We start from the raw sequence: 23303 nt of genomic DNA on the forward strand, positions 1-23303 counted from the left end.
ACATACCAGCTGAAACAAAACCCTTGTAAAGACCCCTTAAAACCTCTGAGGGCAAACTTCCAGGCTGTAGGTTTTCCGCTAGACTTATCAGCTTGGCCATTGCTTCTGTTTTTATTATATACGGAACCCTAAAATACAAGTTATAATATTTATGTACTTAGATATGATATAGTACATAACAAATAAACTTTTAGTCACGTAATTAAGCTTGACGGGCACAACGTTGCCTACTTTTACATATGTTCTTTTAGTCAAAATATCTTAACAAAAATAAAATTAGTTATAATTATATAAACAGTTATTATTTACATCAACAAAAATGACCTCCTTAACAGCGCTTAAGAGATATAAAGGGTCATTACTACCGCTTTCCCGCCGTTCAAAATATTCTAATAAAGTTGAGATGAGTTTTTTACGGTTATTAAGCTTTCTTATATACTTCGCATTAAAAGAGGTTCTAAAAAAATCAATGTTGGACTGCTAGGTCTGCTAGTAAAAATGTTTAACCTTAAAATAACATAACATAATTCATTTAAACCAAAAACTCGTAATAACAAAACTAAAGGGTCAAAAGGAATCCTGAATCCCAGCGGGAAATTTAAATTCTAGTTAGTCAGCCCGGGACCGAATATGTCCATGGTTGGCAACAATGGATTTAAAAATCGCGCAGTCGATTACGTAACTAAAAGTTTATTTGGTATCGAATATACAGGGTGGCCCATCGAAAACGTTCCGCAAGGCTTAACGGCTAGGGTATTTTTTTTTCAAAAATCCAAAAACACGTCAATTTCGTTTGTGAGGGGGACAACTTTTTTCAAATGGGAAGGGGGGCCAAGTTGTACCGCAATGAAAAGGGCTTTCTATTCTCTATACTTTCCCGCTTCGTTTTTGAAAATCGGTCGAGTCATTGAGAAAATATGAAGGATTGAAATTTGAAAAGTTTATTTATCAGAGAAAATGATAAGGATAAATTCCCTCGACCAATTTGAGTTTTTTTTCTTATTACTTCTAGATATTTACGCATTTTTTCACCTGCCACTAGGTTGAACGATCAGGTGCGTTAGTTACTAGATAGCTGTTCGGTGACTTGTGCGTTGAAGTTCTTCTCAATATCGTTAAACTGACTCACAATAGAATTTCCAAAAATACCAGCCCACACGTTCAATTTCTGAGGGTTTTGTATGTGCACCTCGTGAAAATCCCTGGGGTTGTCCTCAGCCCAGTACCGACAGTTGTGCTGATTAACTACACCGTCCAAAAAGAAAGTACACTCGTCCGAAAAACACACATTAAATAGGAAATTATTATCATTCGCCACTCGTTCACTCGTAGTTTCACAAAATTGCAAGCGACGATCAAAATCGTCTTCGTTCAGTTCTTGTACCAACTGAATTTTGTACGGATGTGTTTTTTTTTAATATCCTGTGGACACTTGTACGACGTTGTTCACGCCGGTCTCATTGGCTAATTTTCTTGTACTCAGCGTACTATCCATGGCAACTTGGCCAAATACGAATACCTCCATAGATTCATTTACTATAGGATTTTCCCTCTGCTTCTTTTTATTCATAACGGAACCGGTTTCGCAAAATTTTGCTACTAACTCGCGAACAATTTTGCCATAAAGGTGTTTGTCAGGATGGCGTTCATTGAATATCTGCGCAACCCGATTGCCACATTCATTATTTTTAAAATAAAGTTCGATTATTTCCACTTTTTCTGGAAGTGAGTACACCATAATTGTTAAAAAGTTTAACGATATTGAGAAGAACTTCAGCTATCAAGCAACTACCGCACCTGATCGTTCTACCTTGTGGTAAGTGAAAAAATGCGTAAACATCTAGAAATAATAAAAAAAACAGCATATTGGTCGAAGGAATTTATCCTTATCATTTACTCTGATAAATGTTTAAATAAACTTTTCAAATTTTAATTCTTCATATTTTCTCAATGACTCGACCGATTTTCAAAAACGAAGCGGGAAAGTATAGAGAATAGAAAGCCCTTTTCATTGCGGTACAACTTGACCCCCCTGCCCATTTGAAAAAAATTGGGGGATGACACCTCCGCTTAGAGGGTTGAACATTTTGCAATCATTTTGGGGGCAAAAGTTCCCTCACAACAAAGTTGGCGTGTTTTTGAATTTTCTGAAAAAAATTACCCTGGTCGTTATGCCTTGCGGAACGTTTTCGATGGGCCACCCTGTATACATACTTTCGTTTCGTACAAATTGCATCACTAAAAACTGCAACTGTATCTTTCAAGACTACTGGTTCTGATTGGAAATTGTATAAATTAGCTGCAATTTTGTTTATGATAAACTCTATTTGTATTTGGGTACAATCACTATCTTTCTCTAAACAAGACCAAAATACATAACCAACCTGAAACATAAATAAATGTTGTAGCAGTTATTACCTTTTAACCAGTGGCGGCTCGTCAGGGTAGGCAAGGTAGGCGGCGCGCGGCGCGGCGCGGCGCGTAAACTACAATTTTGTCAGAATTTAAGTGGTTTACTACCTTACATTATTTACTATTAATGTTGAAATACACAAAAATACTGTTAATACACGGTAGTGTGTTGTAATAATCATCATTAATTTAATATTTGTGGTCCTGTATATTAAAATAATCACTACCGCGAGCGTACGAAAACAAAAAATTTTTGACTGTGTGCATATTGCACACGCCCTTGTTCGGCGATTTCTATATATCGCTCGTTATCAGAGTCTATGCACGACGTAGGGCAGTCTTCTGTATGCTTCTGTCCCTGTCTAGCTCATCGTGCGGTAGCGACGCGACGTAAGTCTGAGTTGTATCGTATTAAGGCGGAGCTTAGGCGAAATATCCGGTCGCCTTTGCACTTTGCATGAAGTCGCGGGAGCTCGGTAGGCTTAGAAGTTAAAGGGATATTTCGTCCCGATATTTCATATGATTCATTATACGTAGTATTTAAAACTTTTATATGGAGAGTCAAAAAACATTTACAGGAAATTAGAAACATTTTTCGGGCTTGTTCAAGACTATATTCAAAATGATAACCGGTTGTATTTCAGAACACGCCACAGAACTAATAGAATCTGAAATAAAAAGCGCGTTGTTTTATTCCGTCCAAGCAGACCGTACAGAAAACTCTCAGCGAGCTATTTCAATTCGATATGTTAATAAAAGGGAGGAAATCAAAAAACTTCTTTGCGAATTTGATGAAATATTAGATAACATTGTTATACATTTAGAAATAAGGTTTGCAGATATGTCTCAATTAATTTTATTTATCTATTGCTAATTTACAGAAATTTAAAGAATCCTGTAAAAAAATTTCAAAGCATTTAATATCTGATTTAATAAACTTTTACTACAATGTTTTTGACCAACATAAATTAATGAACAAATTGCAGGTATTAATTATATATATGATAATTCGATTATAAAATAATTTAAGAAGAATGATCCTGGAAATACATTTCCAGAGAGTTGCAAATGGTTTGTTTTGATTGTTACTTACTGAACAACATTTACAAATAATTGGGTTAAGAGACATTTTTCATGTTTAAAATACATTAAAATTTACAGTAGAAATTCTATGAAAAATAAACGTTTATCGTCACTTGCCTTACTTTCATTCTAAATAGATATTTTCACAGCCCTTCAACAATCTAATGATTTTACTGATATAATAATAAATAACTTTTCTTTATTAAGAGATCCACTCATCAATTTAATATATACAACATAATTATTCTTTCATTTTTTATTAGTCTCGAAATATATAGGTAAGTATATGAATAAGAGAATCTGTTTTTCTTTGTAAATTTAATTGTCTATACAGGGTGCTACAAATTCGAGGTACGAGCATTGGTATCTCGGTAACTGTAATAGATACGAACATGGTTAAATTGGGGCAAAGTTGCGCTTTGGGATGTTCACCAAGATGCCATCAAAAAAGTTTTAAAAATGTCAAGGATTGCTGAGTTTTTTGAAAAAAACGGATTTTTTTGAAAATCAATTTTATTTTTTTGTGTCGTTGCTTTTTAGAAAATCAAAAAACTAATTGCACATTCTCATTGCCACTTTATTAGGACTCTCTGATAGTATTTTTATATTTTCAAATTAGCTGATAATTTGTGAGATACAGAGGCCAACTTAATTTTTTTTAAATACGGACCTGCATTTTTTATTTTAGATTTTGAAAGAACTCGGTCTCCTGAGTATAATGATACGCCACACTTAATATTTTTTTTTATTTCGGACATTCGAACACAATTTATTTAAACTAATTTTAAGTCCGCCTCTGTTTTCTATTAAATAATAATAAATGAAATATTTAATCTACTCATCGTTACAATTGATTATCTTTAAACTTAACAATGACGTGGAGTAAAACATTGAAAACGGAAAATCAAATACAATAAAATAATAAAAAAATAAGATAAAATAAATAATATAAATATGATAAGAATTATCCCGACTTAGTCGCTAAAACCGGCTTTAAGCTGAGAAAAAAAAATATATAAATATATAATACAAACAATCAAATACATTCCATGGAAGATGGATTGGGAATGGTAGAGCAGTATAATGACCAGCGAGGTTCCCGTCGCCAAGGGGCGGGAGGGGGTTGGCATTACTTGACGCCATTTTTAAAAGTGAAATCAATACATTTCAATATTTACAATAAAGAGTACAAAATGCATTCGGAAGTATAAGAAGAAGATATGTTCAAAGAGCTATAAGTAAGATTGAACGAAAAATAAATTTGTGCATTAAAGAGGGTGGTAAATGCCCTTTCGAACATGTAGGGCATTAGAAACTAGTTTGTAGAAGTTGATTTATTTATAATAACTACGATTAATACTATGCATATTATTAAATCGTACACTGAGATTTCAAATTCACAATAAAAAAAGTTAAAAATAATGCTGGATATTATTTATTTGAATCTTTTAGTTGGCTCGATTTTTCTATTCAATGTTAATTAACGCTGATCAATATTGTTGCGATGAATATAATCAGATTAAATAATTTAAAAAACCAGAGTCGGACCTGAAATTATTTGAAATAATAATTAAATAGTTTTGATATTATTCAGGTACCCAAAACAAAAAAAAAGTATCAAGTGTGGCATATCATTGTACTCAGGAGGCCGAGTTCTTTCAAAACTTCAAATAAAAAAATGCAGGTCCGTATTTAAAAAAATTAAGTTGGCCTGTATCTCACAAATTCTAAGCTCATTTAAAAATCTAAAAATACTATCAGATAGTCTTAATAACGTGGCTATGAAAATGTGCAATTAATTTTTTGATTTTCCAAAAATTAACGACAGGAAAAAATAAAATAGATTTTCAAAAAAATCCGTTTTTTCCAAAAAAACTCAGCAATCCTTGAAATTTTTAAAACTTTTTTGATGGCGTCTTTGTGAACATCCTAAAGCGCAACTTTGCCCCAATTTAACCATCTTCGTATCTATTACGGTTTCCGAGATTCCAATGCTCGTATCTCGAATTTGTAGCACCCTGTATACTTACGAATTTTTAAGTTTGCGTAAATAAATAAAATAAAATAAAATCCTATGATGTACTCCATGGTACTATTATCTATTTTATTTATCAAAGTACTTATAAAAAATTAGCAGCTGAGGAGATAAAAAAAACTTATACTTGTACATTATGTCAGTCATTATGTCATTATGTCATTACGTTGAATGTTGCTATTTTTGCTTTAGTTTTGTCCTAAATATTCTTGAGCTATGTTTTTAACCCAGAGTTAACATATATTTACGAACTGGGTTAGGGTATTATGTAAATTTAGGGGGGGGGGGGCAAATAGATGCAACTAAAAACTTGTCGCCCACCCAGTCCCACAGGTCACGAACCGCCACTGCTTTTAACAACAAAATAAAACTTACTTCATTGAAATAGTTGTCAAGAGGTATTAATAAATAAGTACGATACCATCTTTTCATAAACCACATTAGAGATGAGCTCACTTCAGGGCTCCAAAGATGACCCAATTTCATTGATACGGCAAGATCTTCTATTGCACACAGTCTCAAAACATTGAATGCAACTCTGATTGTATGATCTAGATACTCTGCTCTGTCTGGTAGACCGGGCTAAAATCAGATAAAAAATAAGCAGAGTTTTTTCATACTTTACTGAAATTAACACTACAGTATGTCCCGGATTGTCTTTACAAGAGGAAAACTTTTTTATTATTGGCATTTTGAGAAACATGCATTCTTCATAAAAAATGTTGCTTGTTCTAAAATAAACTCACCGGCAAACAAAAACCGGCCACTAAAAACTAGTCCCAATTTCAAAGTTGGATTTCTCGCGAACCACTCATTAGATTTTGATGATTTTTTTTTAATTATAAATTAATTCCTTCTAAACAGATGCTTCGTCAGAAATTTTTATTCCGAATTTATTTTGAGCATATACAGGGCACAAAAATAAGACGAAGTTTTTTGCTCGAACTTTGTAACACCCTGTAGGGTGAATCAGCTGTAATAGCTATTGCTAAATCAAATCACATTGTACCCTTATCTTTTGTGAGCATTTTGTTTTTTTTAATCACGACATTATCTCTGTTTGTATTGGAGATACGCTGCTTTAAAACGAACGTCTCGGAAAAATGTTTTGCAGGCAGAAAGTTTTATGTTCAAGGCGACATAGGCGAAAACGGATTTATGAGTATTTGCAATATGACAACGGTTGTCAAATTAAAAAAATTATATCTGTGACGGATGTTGCTCGTATTGTGGCTCTAATTGAGGATGGTCGAAGTCAACGCTATGTGTCCGATACCCTCGAACAACAGTCCAGGATGCCTGGAATCGGTATACGGAAACGAGAAATTTCACCAGGCGAGTGGGTTCCGAAAGAAAACGGCAGACAAATGCAATTGACGATCGCTTTATTGTCCTGAATACTTTAGGAAATCGTAGAATTACAGCGCTTCAGAATCAACATCTGCTACAAGCCGTGCCTAGAATTCAAGTCAGTGAGAGAACAATACAACGAAGACTAAAAGAAAACAGCTTGTCTGCAAGGTGACCTGCCACAGGACCCCAGCTACTTCCAAGACATCGCCGAGCACGTCTTCAATTTGCGCGTTTACACGTAAATTGGTTTGGTCGCGGTTTTGCCTGCAAATCATTTTTCCGAGACGTTCGTTTTAAAGCAGCGTATCTCCATCTCCAATATCAACAGAGATAATGTGATTAAAAAAACAAAATGTTCACAAAAGATGAGGCTATAATGTGAATTGATCTAGCAATAGCTACTACAGCTGCTGCACCCTAGAGGGTGTCACAAAGTTCGAGCAAATCCAACTCTGAAATTGGGACTAGTTTTTAGTGAACGGTTTTTTTGCTGGTGAGTGTAGTTAATCCTGTTTATACCATTCCAAATTTCCGTACCGTTTTAAAGAAAATTGAAGTCCTGAAAATCAAAAGGCGTTTCTATTTGTACTATGGTAACATCACTTCTATTTCATTCTTGGATACATGGCTGTTGTTAATTTTGATTAACGTCATATTTCTGCTGTTGTTAAAGTATCATATTTTCCGATAACTATTATTACTATTTATGTAGCATTGAACTAAATAATTAATGTGTGAGGAATTTGTGGGGAAAATGGGGAAACACCAGAACACCTTATCACTGAGTGCGCCGAGACGACGACCATTCGTGCCATGAACCTTGGTACGTCTGATGTCGAGGATGGAGAGCTGGCCTCTGTGGAGCCGTCTCAGATACTGGCTTTTCTTAAAGCCCTGAGACTGTATGATGAGTTATAACTCGTTATAACTGAAGAAAGGGGAACACACAATAGTTCTATAAGGTCGCGGTGATTAACTCCCCTCCTAAACATTCTACATTCTACATTCTACAAATATTTTATGAATTAAAATTATATCAATAAGAATCTATGGAAGAATGAAAACGAATTTTTTCATATTACTATAGAAACGCGTTTTAATTTTTAGGATTTTTTTAAATGCATATATGTGAACAGTAAATTGAATGTTTACTGTCACAAAAAAATAAATTATAAAAAAATACACTTAGCCACTCTGAACGAATATAAATATTCCTAGGAAATCTAACCAGAAAGTATGCATGTTAAAACCACATCTGAATACTTTACTTGCCTATGAAAAGATAATTCGAGGACCTTTATATATATTAGAACTTCCACACACCAAACGCATTCTATTCATTTTTACGAGTATTACAAAAAGTCCATCGAAAAAAAATAGACATATAACTGCACAAACTTAAAATTAACTTCTCACTGAACACACTTGCATCCTTGGCTATATAAAAGCGACCGATAAAAGGGTAATTAATAAAATTCTTGAAATAAAAACGCAAAAAAGCGCCGTTACACAATGGAAATAAGATTAAGGCCATAGATAAATGAAACAAGTTTAGATTGGAAAGTGCCCATAAGGACAATGCAAACACTATTTGGCGCTATTCTTGCAACGGTCGCGACCCAAAACTTTTGAAAATTTCGGAGCGGTTCGGCTTTTTCTGAAATTATATCGCCAAAAATTGTTTATCCAAATTTATTATTATTTCCTTTTAATTTATAAATAAAATACAGTGTGTTGCATACAAGAAACTTTATTTTATATAAGGACATGTAAGTATCGTGTATGAAATACCTATGGAACATTGGAACCCGACGTTATGCCACGATCCACGATGGTTTTTGCAGTTCACAGTTCACAGCACAGCTTTTTAAGTTTTTAATGCCACTTTTTCACAATTATCACGGGTTTGAGTAAATAAACCTTTAAACTCACAAAATAGCAATAATTACTTTGAAAATGGACGCTTTAAACACTTTTTGGATTTTTTTCAATGAGAGACAAGAGAAAATTTTCTGTTGTTTGCGGTTGTTCTTAGCAACCTAAATAGCAACCCCTATAGTAACGCCAGATCGCGTACAAGGGTCGCGACCCAAAACAATTTCGCGACCCAAAATTTTGACGGGCATTCCAATCTAAATTTATTTCCTAATATATGATTATGACAATATGACGACAATGAAAAATCGGTTTCCATAACAATGTACAATTTGTGCTTTCTAACCGTATAAAATTATTTTGGAAATACATTAATTTAATGCGCGGAATTTAATGCGCATGCGCAAAGCATGGTCCTCGAGAAAGACAAACCTATTGAAAGTTTTATAAGTGCAATAAAGAAGGTTTGAAAATTTTTAATGCTAATCGTATGGCGTTTATACATCCACGTAAGTACCGGGTGGCCAACTAAGAATGGACGGCGGCTATATCTCAGAAACTACTTATCATATCTTTGGGAAAAAAATTCTAATAAGTAAATAGACCAAGAGAAACCGCTGTTAATTATTTTCAAGTTCGAGAAATGCCCGCTAAGGGGCGTTTCTCTAATAGCCAATAAGAAACAGGGTTTTTCTCAAAAATATGCAGGTGAACAGGTATATTAAATATTACTATTGTAATCATCGAGAAATTTGGAATTTTTTTGATATAAAGTATTTTGCTGTATCTCATAAAATAAAGTGGTGGGGGAAGGTTAAACTTGCTTTTATTAAAATAAAGTTAACTCTGGTTTGGGTTACGCGAACTAAACAAACTAGGGCTTGTTTGAAAGAGATTTTCTTCCTTAATGATCTCCAGTATAAATTTTGTTTCCACAATTTTTTTCGTGGTAGCTAGGGGGAGCTGTTTGACATCATAACAGATATTGCGCTTTTGCGTAAAAAAATGAAATAGGAGGCTACATTTCTCTTTACACAATTAAATAGAGCACAGAATTTCCAAAATATCAGCGCCAAACCGCAACTTTCTATCTTCTCTCTAACCGGAGATATTAAGAGAACAAATCATGTTAGGCCGCTTAGGATTATATAGTCTAAAAATTATAGTAGTAGGCTGGGTTAGGTTAGGTAGCAGTAGGCTGGGTTAGGTAAATTGGTTACGTCAAAATATCAAAACATATATTTTAATTTCATTTTAATACCGTTTAATTCTTATCTATCCATGTTTCCTTCTTGATTCGACCCCATAAATTAAAACCCAGGCATATTGTATCCGATGACCGAGCTGGCCATGGAAATATGCCGCTCCAGCGTCTCTATCTATTATCTGACAAACGGATCTAAAACAGCAAGAGGAATTCCGGCAAAAAAAGTCGACGTTGTCACGTTTAATAATAGAAAAGCAAAGTTGCTCAATATTACCTATAAGTTGAATATATTTTAGTTCATTTGAACATACATCATTATATATATGCTAATATCTTGACGTTGTTCTTATTGTATTAATGTATATTTATCTAATTAACTAATCTCCTTCATTTTCCCTATTATAAAAGGTAAAGTATTTCCTAAAAATAACGTCCGCTTAGGGCAAGCTGGCAACGCTGACAAAATTCATCATGGCATCCCGGATTCAACCAATCTGATTGGTCGAGATTCTCGCACGTCTTGCCGCCATTACCCTCAACTCTATGCCCCTCTCTAGGAATAGTAGAAACAGCCACTACTACTGCAAAATCCAGTGGCGGTGTACTATATTGTGTTTTATGCCGTTAACTTGATTTCTGCTTATTGTAATTAGTACACGCGTTTTAACAAATATTACTATATTTGACAAATGACTAAACAAAATGTAGGTACATTTAAAGTAAAATAATATTATAAACTTTACTGGAAAATATTATAAAAATTCCTGATATATTTTTATGAAACACCGCACGCTCCTGGATATTTTATGAATGAAATCGGTCATGATTTCACAAAATTGCGATCCCCTTACCGTTGCCCCGTTGTCTCAGATCCGTTTGTCAAACTGTACCAAAGTAAGTGGTATCCAAGAAGCACCACACATTCATAGCAAAATAAGCGGCACCACTGCCTCAACTACACCAACGGCATTCATGCTGATGAAATTGCAACAAATGCAATTTCATCAGCATGAATGCCGTTGGTTTGGTTTGGATGGATCCCCTAACAAAATTGGCAAATCATTTCTTAGAAATTATGGATAGTTCATTTCATTCAGATAATTAAAAAAGTCCAATCATTCGCCATCCTAGAATTCCTGCGCAAACATTTACCGACCAATGGTCTTACATCAAGGGCAGAATTGGAGCAGTGGTGCATACTGTTAAGATTCGCACCTTCGTTCGGTGCTATATGAAAAATGACCCAAACGACATAAACTTTATAATATAATAATAAATAACACAAACAACAGGTAAAACACGAAAACAAGTGAAATCAAGGACGAACTTGGATTAATAACTAAATGACGTTATATGAATAAACCCCTAGTTTTCGACCATACGAAATTCGGCGGTTTTTTCTGTTAAAAACAATATGGCGGCACAAAATTCCTAGAAAAAGCGGCAGCCTAACATGATTTGTTCTCTTAATATCTCCGGTTAGAGAGCAGATAGAAAGTTGCGGTTTGCGCTGATATTTTGGAAATTTTGTGCTCTATTTAACTGTGCAAAGAGAAATATAGCCTTCTATTTAATTTTTTTACGCAAAAGCGCAATATCTGTTATGATGTCAAACAGCGCCCTCTAGCTACCACGAAAAAAATTGTGGAAACAAAATTTATACTGGAGATCATTAAGGAAGAACAGCTCTTTTAAACGAGGCCTAGTTTGTTTAAATCGCGCAACCTAAACCAGAATTATCCTTATTTTAATAAAAGCAAGTTTAACCTCCCCCACCACTTTATTTTTTTTGAGATAGAGCAAAATACTCTATATCAAAAAAATTACAAATTCATCGATGATTATAATAGTAATATTTAAAATACCTGTTCACCTGCATATTTTTGAGAAAAACCCTGTTTTCTCATTGGCTATTAGAGAAACGCCTCCTAGCGGGCATTTTTCGAACTTGAAAGTAATTTCCAGCGATTTCTCTTGGTCGATTTACCTATTAGAATTTTTTTCCCAAAGTTATACGATAAGTAGTTTCTGAGATACAGCCGGCGTCCATTCTTAGTTGGCCACCCGGTACATTTAATCTAGGCATCCAATTCATCTGTTTCCAGTTTGTGGAATAAAGCTTGATTTTCATGCATCCGTTGTCCGACGATACGATGATACGATATTAATTTTATTGGTTGAATTTAAGGACATTGATTGGTTAACCGTTTCTAACCAATCGAAGTCTTTAAATTAAACCAATAAAATTAATATTGTAACAACGTATCGTCGGACAACGGATGCATGAAAATCAAGCTTAAGTAATATTTTTCAAATGTTTGACATTTAAGCATGAATTAGACAATAATGACATACTAATCATTTAAACATTTTTTATATAATACCCTGGCATCCACGTAAACTAATGCGTCAACACTGTCATCTTTATCAACCTTGCCGTTCTTGAATTGTTCAATAGAATATCTCATAATATCGGCGGGTATTACTGCAGTTTCCCCATCGCTTTCCATGCAAAGAACATGACCCGATATTAAAACAGCCCAGTGTATATCTTCGTAGATGCTGTCCAGTACAGCTGCTTCGTTAACGGTCATCGCACGATGTTGCATGACTAGTAAATGAGACAACAACGACGCTATCCGTGCCTCCAGAATCCTACAGAAAAATTTTGAATAAGAGCTAATATTATTTTCAATTCATTTGATCTTTGAGTAAAAAGATTAAGGAAGGAGCATATCACAAATCTTAGATCGTCAGCGAGGGGTTCCTAGAATGGCCGACTTAAATTCCGGTTAATCGGTGCCGTTCTAATTTTAATCACAACGTGTAAAAATGATGTAGGTAGAGTAGACTCAATAATTTGTTGTTTTATTTTAATAAAAATAATAGCTCCCGTATATAGCGTTTTAACACCTTGGGAGTAGCAAGGTACAGCTTGCCATACTAGAGCTGTTCGGTATACAAGAAAGGTAATGTGGCTAGCACTACGCTTCAACCGCCTATTATTACCTCAGGATTGTGAATCCCAAGTACTCATTTGAGGCTGAGTCGACCTAGGTACCCAAACTATTTTTATTTTAATAAAAATAGTCGGCTGATGAAATGCCGGGTGTGGGATTCGAACCAACTACCTTGAGATTGATAGACGAGAGTCTGTACCTCTACGCCACCGGGCACCTTGTTTTATTTTACGTTATCAATAAATGTTGGTAGTTATTAAAATTGTTATAAAAATATACAGGGTTGTTCACCACATACGACACGGAGTATTAGCTAAACAGTTTTTTTAAACAGTTTTTTTTCATTTTTTAGTGAAATAAACGAACTATATCGACAATATTAGTATCTGTACTCTTTAAAAATTTGGTACATCTTTAAAAATAATCTAAAATGTCAGTATTCCATGGGTATATTGATAAATGAGTTCTAAATTACAAGAAAATGCATTTTCTACGGAAACTTGAAGAGATAGGTAAAAAATGGTATAATACAATTTGATAGACAATTAAATTATGCATCTGATTCTCATAAAATATACAGGGGTGTTCCATTTAAATTAAAAAGTATTGCCATTTTAGCTAGTAGCTAGGTATTTTAAAATAAATTTTAGACACTCTGTATAAGGTAGTAAGTTTTATTATTGCAACACAATAACTGATCAATAAATAAACTTCAAGTAAATATTTAGTATTAAAACTTTGATACCCTCGGAGAAATGAAGCCTTGAAATTTATACTGCAATTTCACAAAATTGAAAATATTTCAAAACGGTAAGGTTTAAGTGTAATAAACCTTAATCAAATTTACCTTTATTTTAATCGTAGAAACTAAAAATGTAATAATATATAGGGTGTTCCATTTAAAAAAATACAACTTTGATATTTTCTATTTACTTGGGACACTCTGTATCTTGTAAAAATATTTTTAAATTGTAGCTCTAATAGTCCTTCAACGAACCCAAAACTTACAATTTGTAAAAACCTAGTCGTTTAGCTACAATACTCCGTGTCGTATGTGGTGAACAACCCTGTATAATAATCATAAAAATAGATAAGTTATGGTGGGTTTCGAGTATTAGCCCTAACCTTATGGCGCGTTCTCACGACTCGTGTACTTGGCAAGTATTTTGTATTGGCCTACAGGGTCTAGTGGGAGTGCGGCGTAGTTCCTATAATAAATAACTCAGAAATTCTGTATAGATGCCCGATGCACCGTGTAAACCCTGTATAGGCTTGGTGCATTAATTTTAGTTGATTTCAACAAATTCCGACCGCAGCGCACACTACGGCAGGAATCAGAAAATATCAATATACAGTTCACGCCGCCGTCATGTCGATCGCATTAAAATAATATTGAAATCGGGGTTTTGTCATAATATTTAAGTATTTTAGTTTCTTGCTAGTGCACTTAATTGAGACTATAAAAACTCAGGTACGAGGTTTGTGTGATGTAACGCTGTTTCGGGTAGTAAAAAATAAGTGAAAAAGAATTCAAACTAGGCGTCTCCGGTCTAGATATTGTTGTTCTCTTGAAACTTCTAATGCACGTTCAGCCTGGGACACCCTGTATATACTATGAGAGGATGAAATATAGTTTGCAATGGTATACTTTTTTAATCAACTAGTGATTAAATGTTTTATGAACATCTAAAATTATAATTATGTACCTTTAAGAAATTCGTTACAGCCGAAATAGCTGCAAACCCCACTAGCAAAACAGGTGATAAAACTATGCTCGCTACCGTAGTTGAACTCATCTAATTTTTTTTAACTGGAATAATAAATTATAATGCAAATTAGACCTTCGGATGATATCAAAATATTTACCTTTTTATTTTTTTGTTTAGAATTTCCACAAATTACACTTTCTAACACTTTTAGAATAATTATATACTAATTTTTCGTTTACTAATGATGCGGATGCCATTTAAACCCGTGTATTGTATGTATTCGTTAATTGTATGTATTATTTTTAAAATTTCTAATACGAGAGAAACTTTTTTTTACATTAATAATTTCTAGACCAAAAAATATATGATTTATTAACATTTATAAATCGTCAAATTCAACATGTCAGATATTATTTCGAGAATTCTTAAAACCCCTAGCTTTGAGCATGCGCGATTCAGTTTTGAATTAGCATTAGTCCTAAGAATATAACATATCCCAACCAGGTAAGTCAAATTGACGTATCTAAACTCTTTGACATCTAATCTTTGACAAGTAGTAGATAAAGGCAAAAAATGCAAGAAAAAATATATAATTAGTTAATTTTAAGTGTATTTCATAAATGATTGGTTATTCACATATGTATAGTATAATATACAAATTTGTATAATATACTATTGTAATCGCAAAACATTTTCTGATGCACGTCATCAATCATATCTAACCTGACTAAATGAAATTTTGGCGAAAATGTTTAAATTTGTTATATAATTTAAGATACAGAGCAGTTCTTCATTTTACTTTATAGAGCAAATGATTGTAACAGATATTTTATTTAGATTAAGCTGCAAAAATTAGTTTAAACCGAATTTTATTATCGCTATGTTGGTCACATTGCGCCGTTTTTAGCAAGGTTGTCGTTTATTATTTGACAATTATCCTAATGTCAGTCATTATTTTGTATAATATCGTGTTGTTGTTGAATCTTTGTGAGTAATTCTCGTTTTTTTTGCCTACTTTTAAGCACAAACAGTTCTTTTAAGAATTAAATTTTCGAGTTTTTGTATTGCATTTCTTGAAATTGTGTGTTGAAAATATGCCGAAGCATTTAAACAGTCGAAGCAAGGAGCTTGTAGCTTCCCTGATAAAATATTTTGAACGAGAACGTGACAATAAAGGTCCTTTATTATCCTAGACTGCAGTCAGAGAAGTAAGTTTGATTGATAAGCATATTACACCACTTCCAAAGTTATTTCTAAGTTAGTTATTATTAAATTCTGTGATTATTAGTTTGTGCATTAATAGCACCCTCTTACTTGTTATTAACACTTGTGGCGTTGTAAGATGTACATAATCACCCATAATAACGCTTCATAATGGACTAGTTTTTGCCAATATGTAATATGCAGAAAGAAAAATAAGTAAAAAAATCAGTAAAATATGCAGAATATATGTACTATGTAAAATATGTATAATAACCTAACCAAAACAAATAAATCAATTAATTACTAAAATCTTAGATATTAAATTAAAAATAAAACGTAAAAATCTTTAAAAAATGATATAATAAATATATTGTTTGTCACTCTTAATTTATGATTCATCTCATAAATCCATCAAAATCTGGCAGCGCTGTCGCCATCGTTTGTCACTCAAAGTTGATCACGTGCATCGGAAATTGTTTTGCGATTACCATTTAATAGTCACTTACTAGCGAAAAATTGTTCCATTATTTCCCTCGATTTTTGACCGAGATCTACCGTACGCTACTCAACCATAATTTTACAATCTTTTTCGATAAATCGCAATAGTGTCATTGTTAATTTAAATTCTGCCACGATTTTCTTGTAGATTAACTATTTTTAAACAACTATCGGTAGTAGAATAAATAATAAATAAAATAAAATAAGCCCAGTAAAGACTGACAAATCCACAAAATTTCAAATCAAATTCAAATGTGTCAAATTAATCGTCGTATCTCCTTCCTTAATCTTTTTATTCAATTAACTTTATTGTTTCTATACTTGAATAAAACTGGTAGCGAATGACTAAGAACGCATCGACCAAATAGACCAACAATTTGAAGTTGTTCTTTATACTTTATCCTGTCATTATCTTCAATATCTTCATCGACATTATTTCCACCTAAAAATAGAAGCCGTAGTAAACAGTAGATATAGTTTGTCCAACGACACAATCAAATATGTAATATACCAAAGACAAAATCTTTGACAGGTATAGATGTGTCTGTCATCATGATACTAAGAAAACAAGGTATGATATTGCGCAGGTTGGTCACTACGTCACAGGTGATAAACGGCACTATTGGTCGGCAAGCTCCGCGCGCCAATTTCAAATTGTCAAACAGCTGACACATAATAAATGTGTCATAACTTTTCAAATGTCAAGCTCTATGATTTGACATAACTTTTGGGGTTATGTCCTAATTCTTCCCTATTTTAGGTCTTTTTTTATTAGTGGCAATTGAACAATATGGATATTTTATTGAATGGCATATGACGTCACAGGTAGTATGCGCAAACTGAACGAAATTGGAGTACCTTGTTTTCTTTGTACCATGGTCTGTTATTATAATTTCAAAGTAATTTATTTTATTTTACAAAGAAATAAGGTGGGACAAGTTTTCAGCTATTTAGGAGGAATAAGTGATGGTAGTCCGTTTGTCAGTAAAATATTTATCTAGAGGTAGTATATTTGGTGAAATTTGCGTGTGTCGAGTTAATTAATATACTAATATAACTTTTATATAAAATGGTTAAAAATAAAAATCTGAAAGGTTTCTTAACTGTTACTTACCACCAGTATCAGGTATTCTGATACCATCAGGTTGGGCCAAATGGCATTGTACATATTTATTAAATATTCTCATTCCACATGAAGTTATACTTTCATCTGTTATTTGATGAAAGTCATGGTAAATTGAGTTCCATGCTTCAAGCATGTTCTCGAGAGATTCAGAAAAAAATCTATCTGCATCTGGATCCTAAAAATTCCACAATGAAATATAAAATTACAAATCATAGCTATACAGGACGAAAATGAATAAGTGCAAAGAAGTTTAGGAGATAATTACTTTTTTAAGAATAAGTGTGAGTTTTTATGCATCCGTTATGAGTCGTCCGTCGTTGATATGCCATTCCATTGGTTTGTTTCAAAAATTGAATACATACAGGATGATTCCTTTCGGGGAATGATAGAGGACGTCGAAATATTAATTGAAGTAAGAAGTTTCACTTCAAATATTCAAATATAAAAATACAAATTTTCTTGAAACAAATGTTCTAATAATTTCTTTAAAATTTTATTTGCATTAAATTACTAAAAATACTATTTATTTAAAGATTTTCTATGTAGAAAGTGCATCTTGTAAAAGTCTATTTAAAAAATGCAAGACTTACAAGAGTCTTGTAGACCAAGACTACTTTTTAACTGCAAGTTAGTTTGTTCTACCAAGACCAAAGAAGTATTTTATACTGTTTTGAATTAGAGGACCCACACGGAATTCGTGTGTAACAATATTATCAACTACAATATTTGACATGGTTAGTTTCAGTTAGAATAATACGACATTAGAGTTTTTTCTTGTTCACCCTGTTTAAATGAATAGTTATAAAGAATTACCAAATGGAAAGAAAAAAATTACAAGAAAAAACACGTTTATTTCTTCAGATTCACTTCCTGAAATGTTGGCACTTATTCACTTACAATCTGTACAGGGTGGCGCCTCTCATACGCCGCGGAAGCTCCAAGGAGAACGGTAGTTTATATCGAAATGAAATTTTGGCAGCATATGTAGGTTGATTGAAAGCATTTTATAAAAATATGTAGAGTTATACAGGGTGTTCCCAAAAAAAATAACACATCAAAGTTGTGTTTTTTCTAATGGAACACCCTATATATTAATCGATTTTCGGATTCTAGGAAAAAAATGAAGGTGAGTTTTATTAAAGAGGTATATACCTAAAATCTAAGGATTTTGACATATTTCACATTTTGTGAAAATGAGTAAATTTTAAATTTCGGTAACAGCTACCTAAATTGTACTTGACCTTGTATAGCCTGATATTTAATTACAGTAACCATTGTATGTTAAACCAAATTGAAATTTGAGCCGAAAAGTTAAACAGGGTGAGACAAAATTAATATGGAACATTAGTCACTTTTAAAAGAAGTTACTCCTTTATTTTAAATGGAACACCCAGTATATTATTCCGGTGTTCAATGGGGAATTTATATATCTTCAAAATATTATTAAGGCTGCCTGCCCCTTAGACAAAGATTTTCCTAGATATTTTATTTTTTATGATATTGCGTCAGTAGATCTTTATTATTTGAAAAAATTTAGGAGATGGCTGTAATATACCTTTTGTTAATTTAACAAAAATTAAAGATTGTAGAGTAAAATATTCAACGGTAATAAAAAGATACACGTTTAAAACATATTTTAATTATTACAGAATTAAAACTAGATATAAACCTATATAATAATTATGTGTCAAAAATTAGCTAGATGAAATCAAATGCTCAAAATGCTCACTTTCCTGTTAAATGCTTAACATCACTGTCTTTTCAAAAGAATATTTTCATTTTAAAAGGCATATGTGGAGTTCTACCTCGAAAAGTGTCTACGATAATTTCTCTCATGTTGTCGACAATAGTTGATCGAGTTTTGTAAATACTGTCTTTAATATATCCCCATAAAAAATCAGGAGTATTCTATTAATTGCATTCACCACACTGCATTCACCAACTAATAGAAATCAATCCTCTCTGATGTAGGATAAGTTTGCATTTTCGACAAATTTCTGAGAATTTTTTTTTGTTTTAACTGACAAAATGATAACAAGTTGTTAAAGTTAGACTAATTAGACAGCTATGTTCAAGTAACGTCAGACCATATCACAGCCACATAGATTTTATCAAATAATAAAGATCTACTCGGATCAAATCATGTAAATGAAAATATCTAGGAAAATCTTTGTTTGAGGGGTAGACAACCTTAATAGTATTTTGAAGAGAAATTAATTCTCCATTGAATATCGGAATAATATACTGGGTGTTCCATTTAAAATAAAAGAATAAAATAGTTTTGAAGGTAACCAATATTTAATATTAATTTTGTCTCACCCTGCATAACTTTTTGGATCAGGTTTTAATAGTTATTTTAACTATATATCAGGTAAATTCCAATTTAGGTAGATTTTAGTAACTTTAAGTAATTATTATTTATTTATTTATTTTATTAATTTAGGTAAGTTTAGTAATTTAAAAATTGTTCTTTATTTCTAGAAAATGTTAAATATGTCAAAAACCTTACATTTCAGTCATATACTTCTCTTATAAAACTCACCTTCATTTTTCTCCCAGGATCCGAAAATCAATTAATATATAGGGTGTTCCATTACAAAAAACACAACTTTGATATGTAACTTTTTTTGGGGACACCCTGTAGAACTCAATATTTTTAAAAAGTGCTCTGAATTAAACCTACATATACTCACAAAATTATATTTATTTCAAACTGTCGTTCTCCTTGGAGCCTCCGCGGCGTATGAGAGGCGCCACCCTGTATAATATAAGCAATGCATAATTTTACTGTATTTAAAATACTCACTGCATCTTCGCGAACTGCTCCTTCACAGAAAAGACAAGTTAATCGTGTGACTTCATCTAGGAGAGTATCATGTATTAGTGGTTCTGGTAGTTTGTAAAAATCACCAACATAAAACATTACGATTTTTCTGACAATACTAGATATTCCAAGAGACTCCTTGTCTTTTATTGTTACACTAAAAATTGTTTCGTTTATTAGAAAATTATTTTAAATAAACCTAAACAATCAAAACAATTTCTCTTCAAAGTATTACAATATTTATTTCATAAATCGATTTCCTGTGTTGTAGTTGTAAGATAAATTATATATACCGGGTGTTGCATCGTCGGACGGGACATAGGAAATCCCATGTAAATTTTAATAGGTTCAATTATTGGCTTCCCTAATTATTTCAGAGAATAATTCTATTTAGGTTTATTGAAGAGCACTAAAAGCCACATTCAAAAGAATAACTTTAGATATTTTTGATTAGCTCGTTTACGAGTTATCGCCGATTTCTTTTTAAATATTTCTCCTTTCTTATGGCCCTGTATTTACTTATGAGCACCAGTCAAGGTAAAAGATAACTGTCAAATGAAGTTGTTATTTCAGAAATTTACCTATTTAGTGCTTTATTATTATTGAAAACTCATTCCTACATCGGAAATCTTAAAGATGTATTTATAAATACAAATTAATATGAATTAAAGTAAAATAAAGTAATCAATTACAAGGTTAATTATAGTATTATTACAATGTTCAATAACTTATTAATTTAGGTACTATTAAATTGTTAGAACTTTAGGATTTAAGATGTTCAAATATTCCTCCATCGACTGCTAGACAATAACCCAAGCGATCATAAAATTCTCTTCGTACATTCGCTAGTTGGTAAACTGAAATTCTATTGCATTCGGCAGAAATAGCATTTTTAACTCGTCTAGATTTGGGTATTTTTTATCCTTGTATATCCTGTTTTTTAAATGGCCCCAGAGAAAGAAATCATTTGGCGAAATATCAGGAGACCTTGCTGGCCAATTTACTGTATCATTTAAGCCAATAACGTTTCCGTTAAAACTATTGTCTAAATATTCCCGAACAGCCAGGGTACTATGTGCCGGGCAGCCATCCTTTTGGTACCAAACTTCCTGATTTTCCCTAGCGGCATCATATAAAACAGGTAAATATGATTTTCGAGTAGTTCCAAATAGTGATGGAAATACCGGTTCCACATGAGTCGCGTTACAATAGCGACAGTTCCAGAAAAATACCGCGATTTTGTAATCGAGGTTCCAACTTCCTAAGTGTCGCGGTTCTCGCTTATGTAGTTTTTCTGGCATTGGTACCTACTTTTATTTTATACTACCTACCTAGTCCCACAAACCACTGTCAAAAAAAATCTTTATTGGTGACCGGTTTCGGCAATTCCAGCCATCATCAAACCTTAAAAATAGATATAAACAATAAAACTTATATAAATGTATAAAAGCAAATAAAATTTTCATTTTATTTTATTTGCTTTTACGTTTCATCTTTCAAACAACGCTATTTTATACCATGCTTAGTACATACCAAAAATCGCTATATCAAAAGTAACGTAGCGACGGGAGCACCAACGCCAATAGTAACCGACTCAATCGCTACAGGCGAAAACGAAACACTAGAAGCGCTCCAGCGACTGCTGGAACGAAGTAAGCCGCCTCCGAGGGCGAGCGTCGATAGCCAGTTACAGCAGTTACTTCTGTTCGCGACAGGGAACTAAAACTCCTGGAGCGCGACGGCTGGAGCGAAGTAGGCCGCCGAGGTCGAGCGTCGATACCCAGTTACAGCAGCTACGCGACAGGGAACTACAACTCTACGAGCGCGACGGCTGGAGCGTCTGGAGGGAACACGCCGCCGTCGCCATCGAGATCGCCCGACGCTACGTACAGTTCCAGTAACTATTGTAGGCGACCGACGAAATCGCGACGGCTGGAGCTAAACACGTCGCTATGCGGTTACTACGGTTCAAACTAACTTTAAGAGCGGTTATAAATAATTTATTTGCAAATTATAAATAATTTATAATGTTGTCGTCATTATGATCGACGTAGTGATGGGCAAAACTGTTATTTTTAGATAACAGTTGAAACTGTTATAGTTATTTATAAAAAACAGCTTAAAATAACAGCTTCAAAATAACAGGTTTCTTTATTTTATTGCTAAATATCTGAAAGAATATGAGGCGGTCACCGCCAGGCGTATTAACGCAGTTGCAACAATGACGTGCTCGGTGGTGGTATTTCCAGGGTGTCATAACATTTCTAAATATCGATTGTTATCTAAAATACCTCTCTAAAAACGGGGGTTGTTTACAAATAAGCGCTGTTTACAAATTGCGATATAAAAAAGCCAAAATGCCGCCGCCACTCGTCTATATCTATAAATTCCGATCTACCTACGCCCTACCCCTCGATCCGCATCCGCATACAGTGTACAGGGTGCATCTCACTCGACGGGCGAGAAGCTCTTCGTTATAATTTAACCGTTTGCGGTCAAAAAATAGCAATATAAGAAAATGTGTAGTATATTCTTCATAAGTAAACCAACTACACACTAGAGTTCGAATTAATTTTACACTTAAACTAGCATGTACAGTTTGACAAATATAGGAAGAGACTTGGGGATAGCACCGGTCGCGCACACGATAGAGAGAGAACGCATTCGGCGGAAGAGAGATGCAGTTACGCTACGAAAAATCTGATTGAAGCAAATTTGTGGGATGTCCACTGCGCATCGGGGGGCGTCTCTTATTTTATATTTCTCACGTCTCTAGCTATACTTGTTAAGTTGTACCCGCGACTTCGTTCGCATCGAATTATTAATTTGTAATGGTGATGATAAAGCAAAGCAAGAATTTCCATTAACATACAAACTGGATAAAATTTTCTCACATTTGCCAAAAATATGCTTTAAACGTCGAGCAGTTTAAGCAGAATCGTGGTTAATCAATTACTCAACTTTTTGGAACACCCTGTATTATTTTTTAAAAAATTTCAAAATATGTAAAAAAACAAA

At 33.3% G+C, this 23303-nt stretch overlaps 1 protein-coding gene across 1 annotated transcript in view; it reads right to left on the reverse strand.

Annotated features, from left to right (window-relative positions):
- Window positions 1-23303, reverse strand: part of LOC115888321 (exportin-4-like) — a 40919-nt gene that overhangs the window by 11914 nt on the left and 5702 nt on the right. The window contains exons 7-13 of the mRNA XM_030908007.1: window positions 20268-20442; window positions 17450-17636; window positions 16657-16777; window positions 12350-12620; window positions 5906-6112; window positions 2215-2384; window positions 7-128 (exon numbers count right to left, since the gene is read on the reverse strand). Of these exons, the coding sequence (XP_030763867.1) occupies window positions 7-128; window positions 2215-2384; window positions 5906-6112; window positions 12350-12620; window positions 16657-16777; window positions 17450-17636; window positions 20268-20442 (1253 nt within the window). The remainder of the gene's footprint in view (window positions 1-6; window positions 129-2214; window positions 2385-5905; window positions 6113-12349; window positions 12621-16656; window positions 16778-17449; window positions 17637-20267; window positions 20443-23303) is intronic.

This window comes from Sitophilus oryzae, unplaced genomic scaffold, assembly GCF_002938485.1.
Source record: "Sitophilus oryzae breed Bouriz unplaced genomic scaffold, Soryzae_2.0 scaffold_732_pilon_pilon, whole genome shotgun sequence".
Taxonomy (NCBI): domain Eukaryota; kingdom Metazoa; phylum Arthropoda; class Insecta; order Coleoptera; family Curculionidae; genus Sitophilus; species Sitophilus oryzae.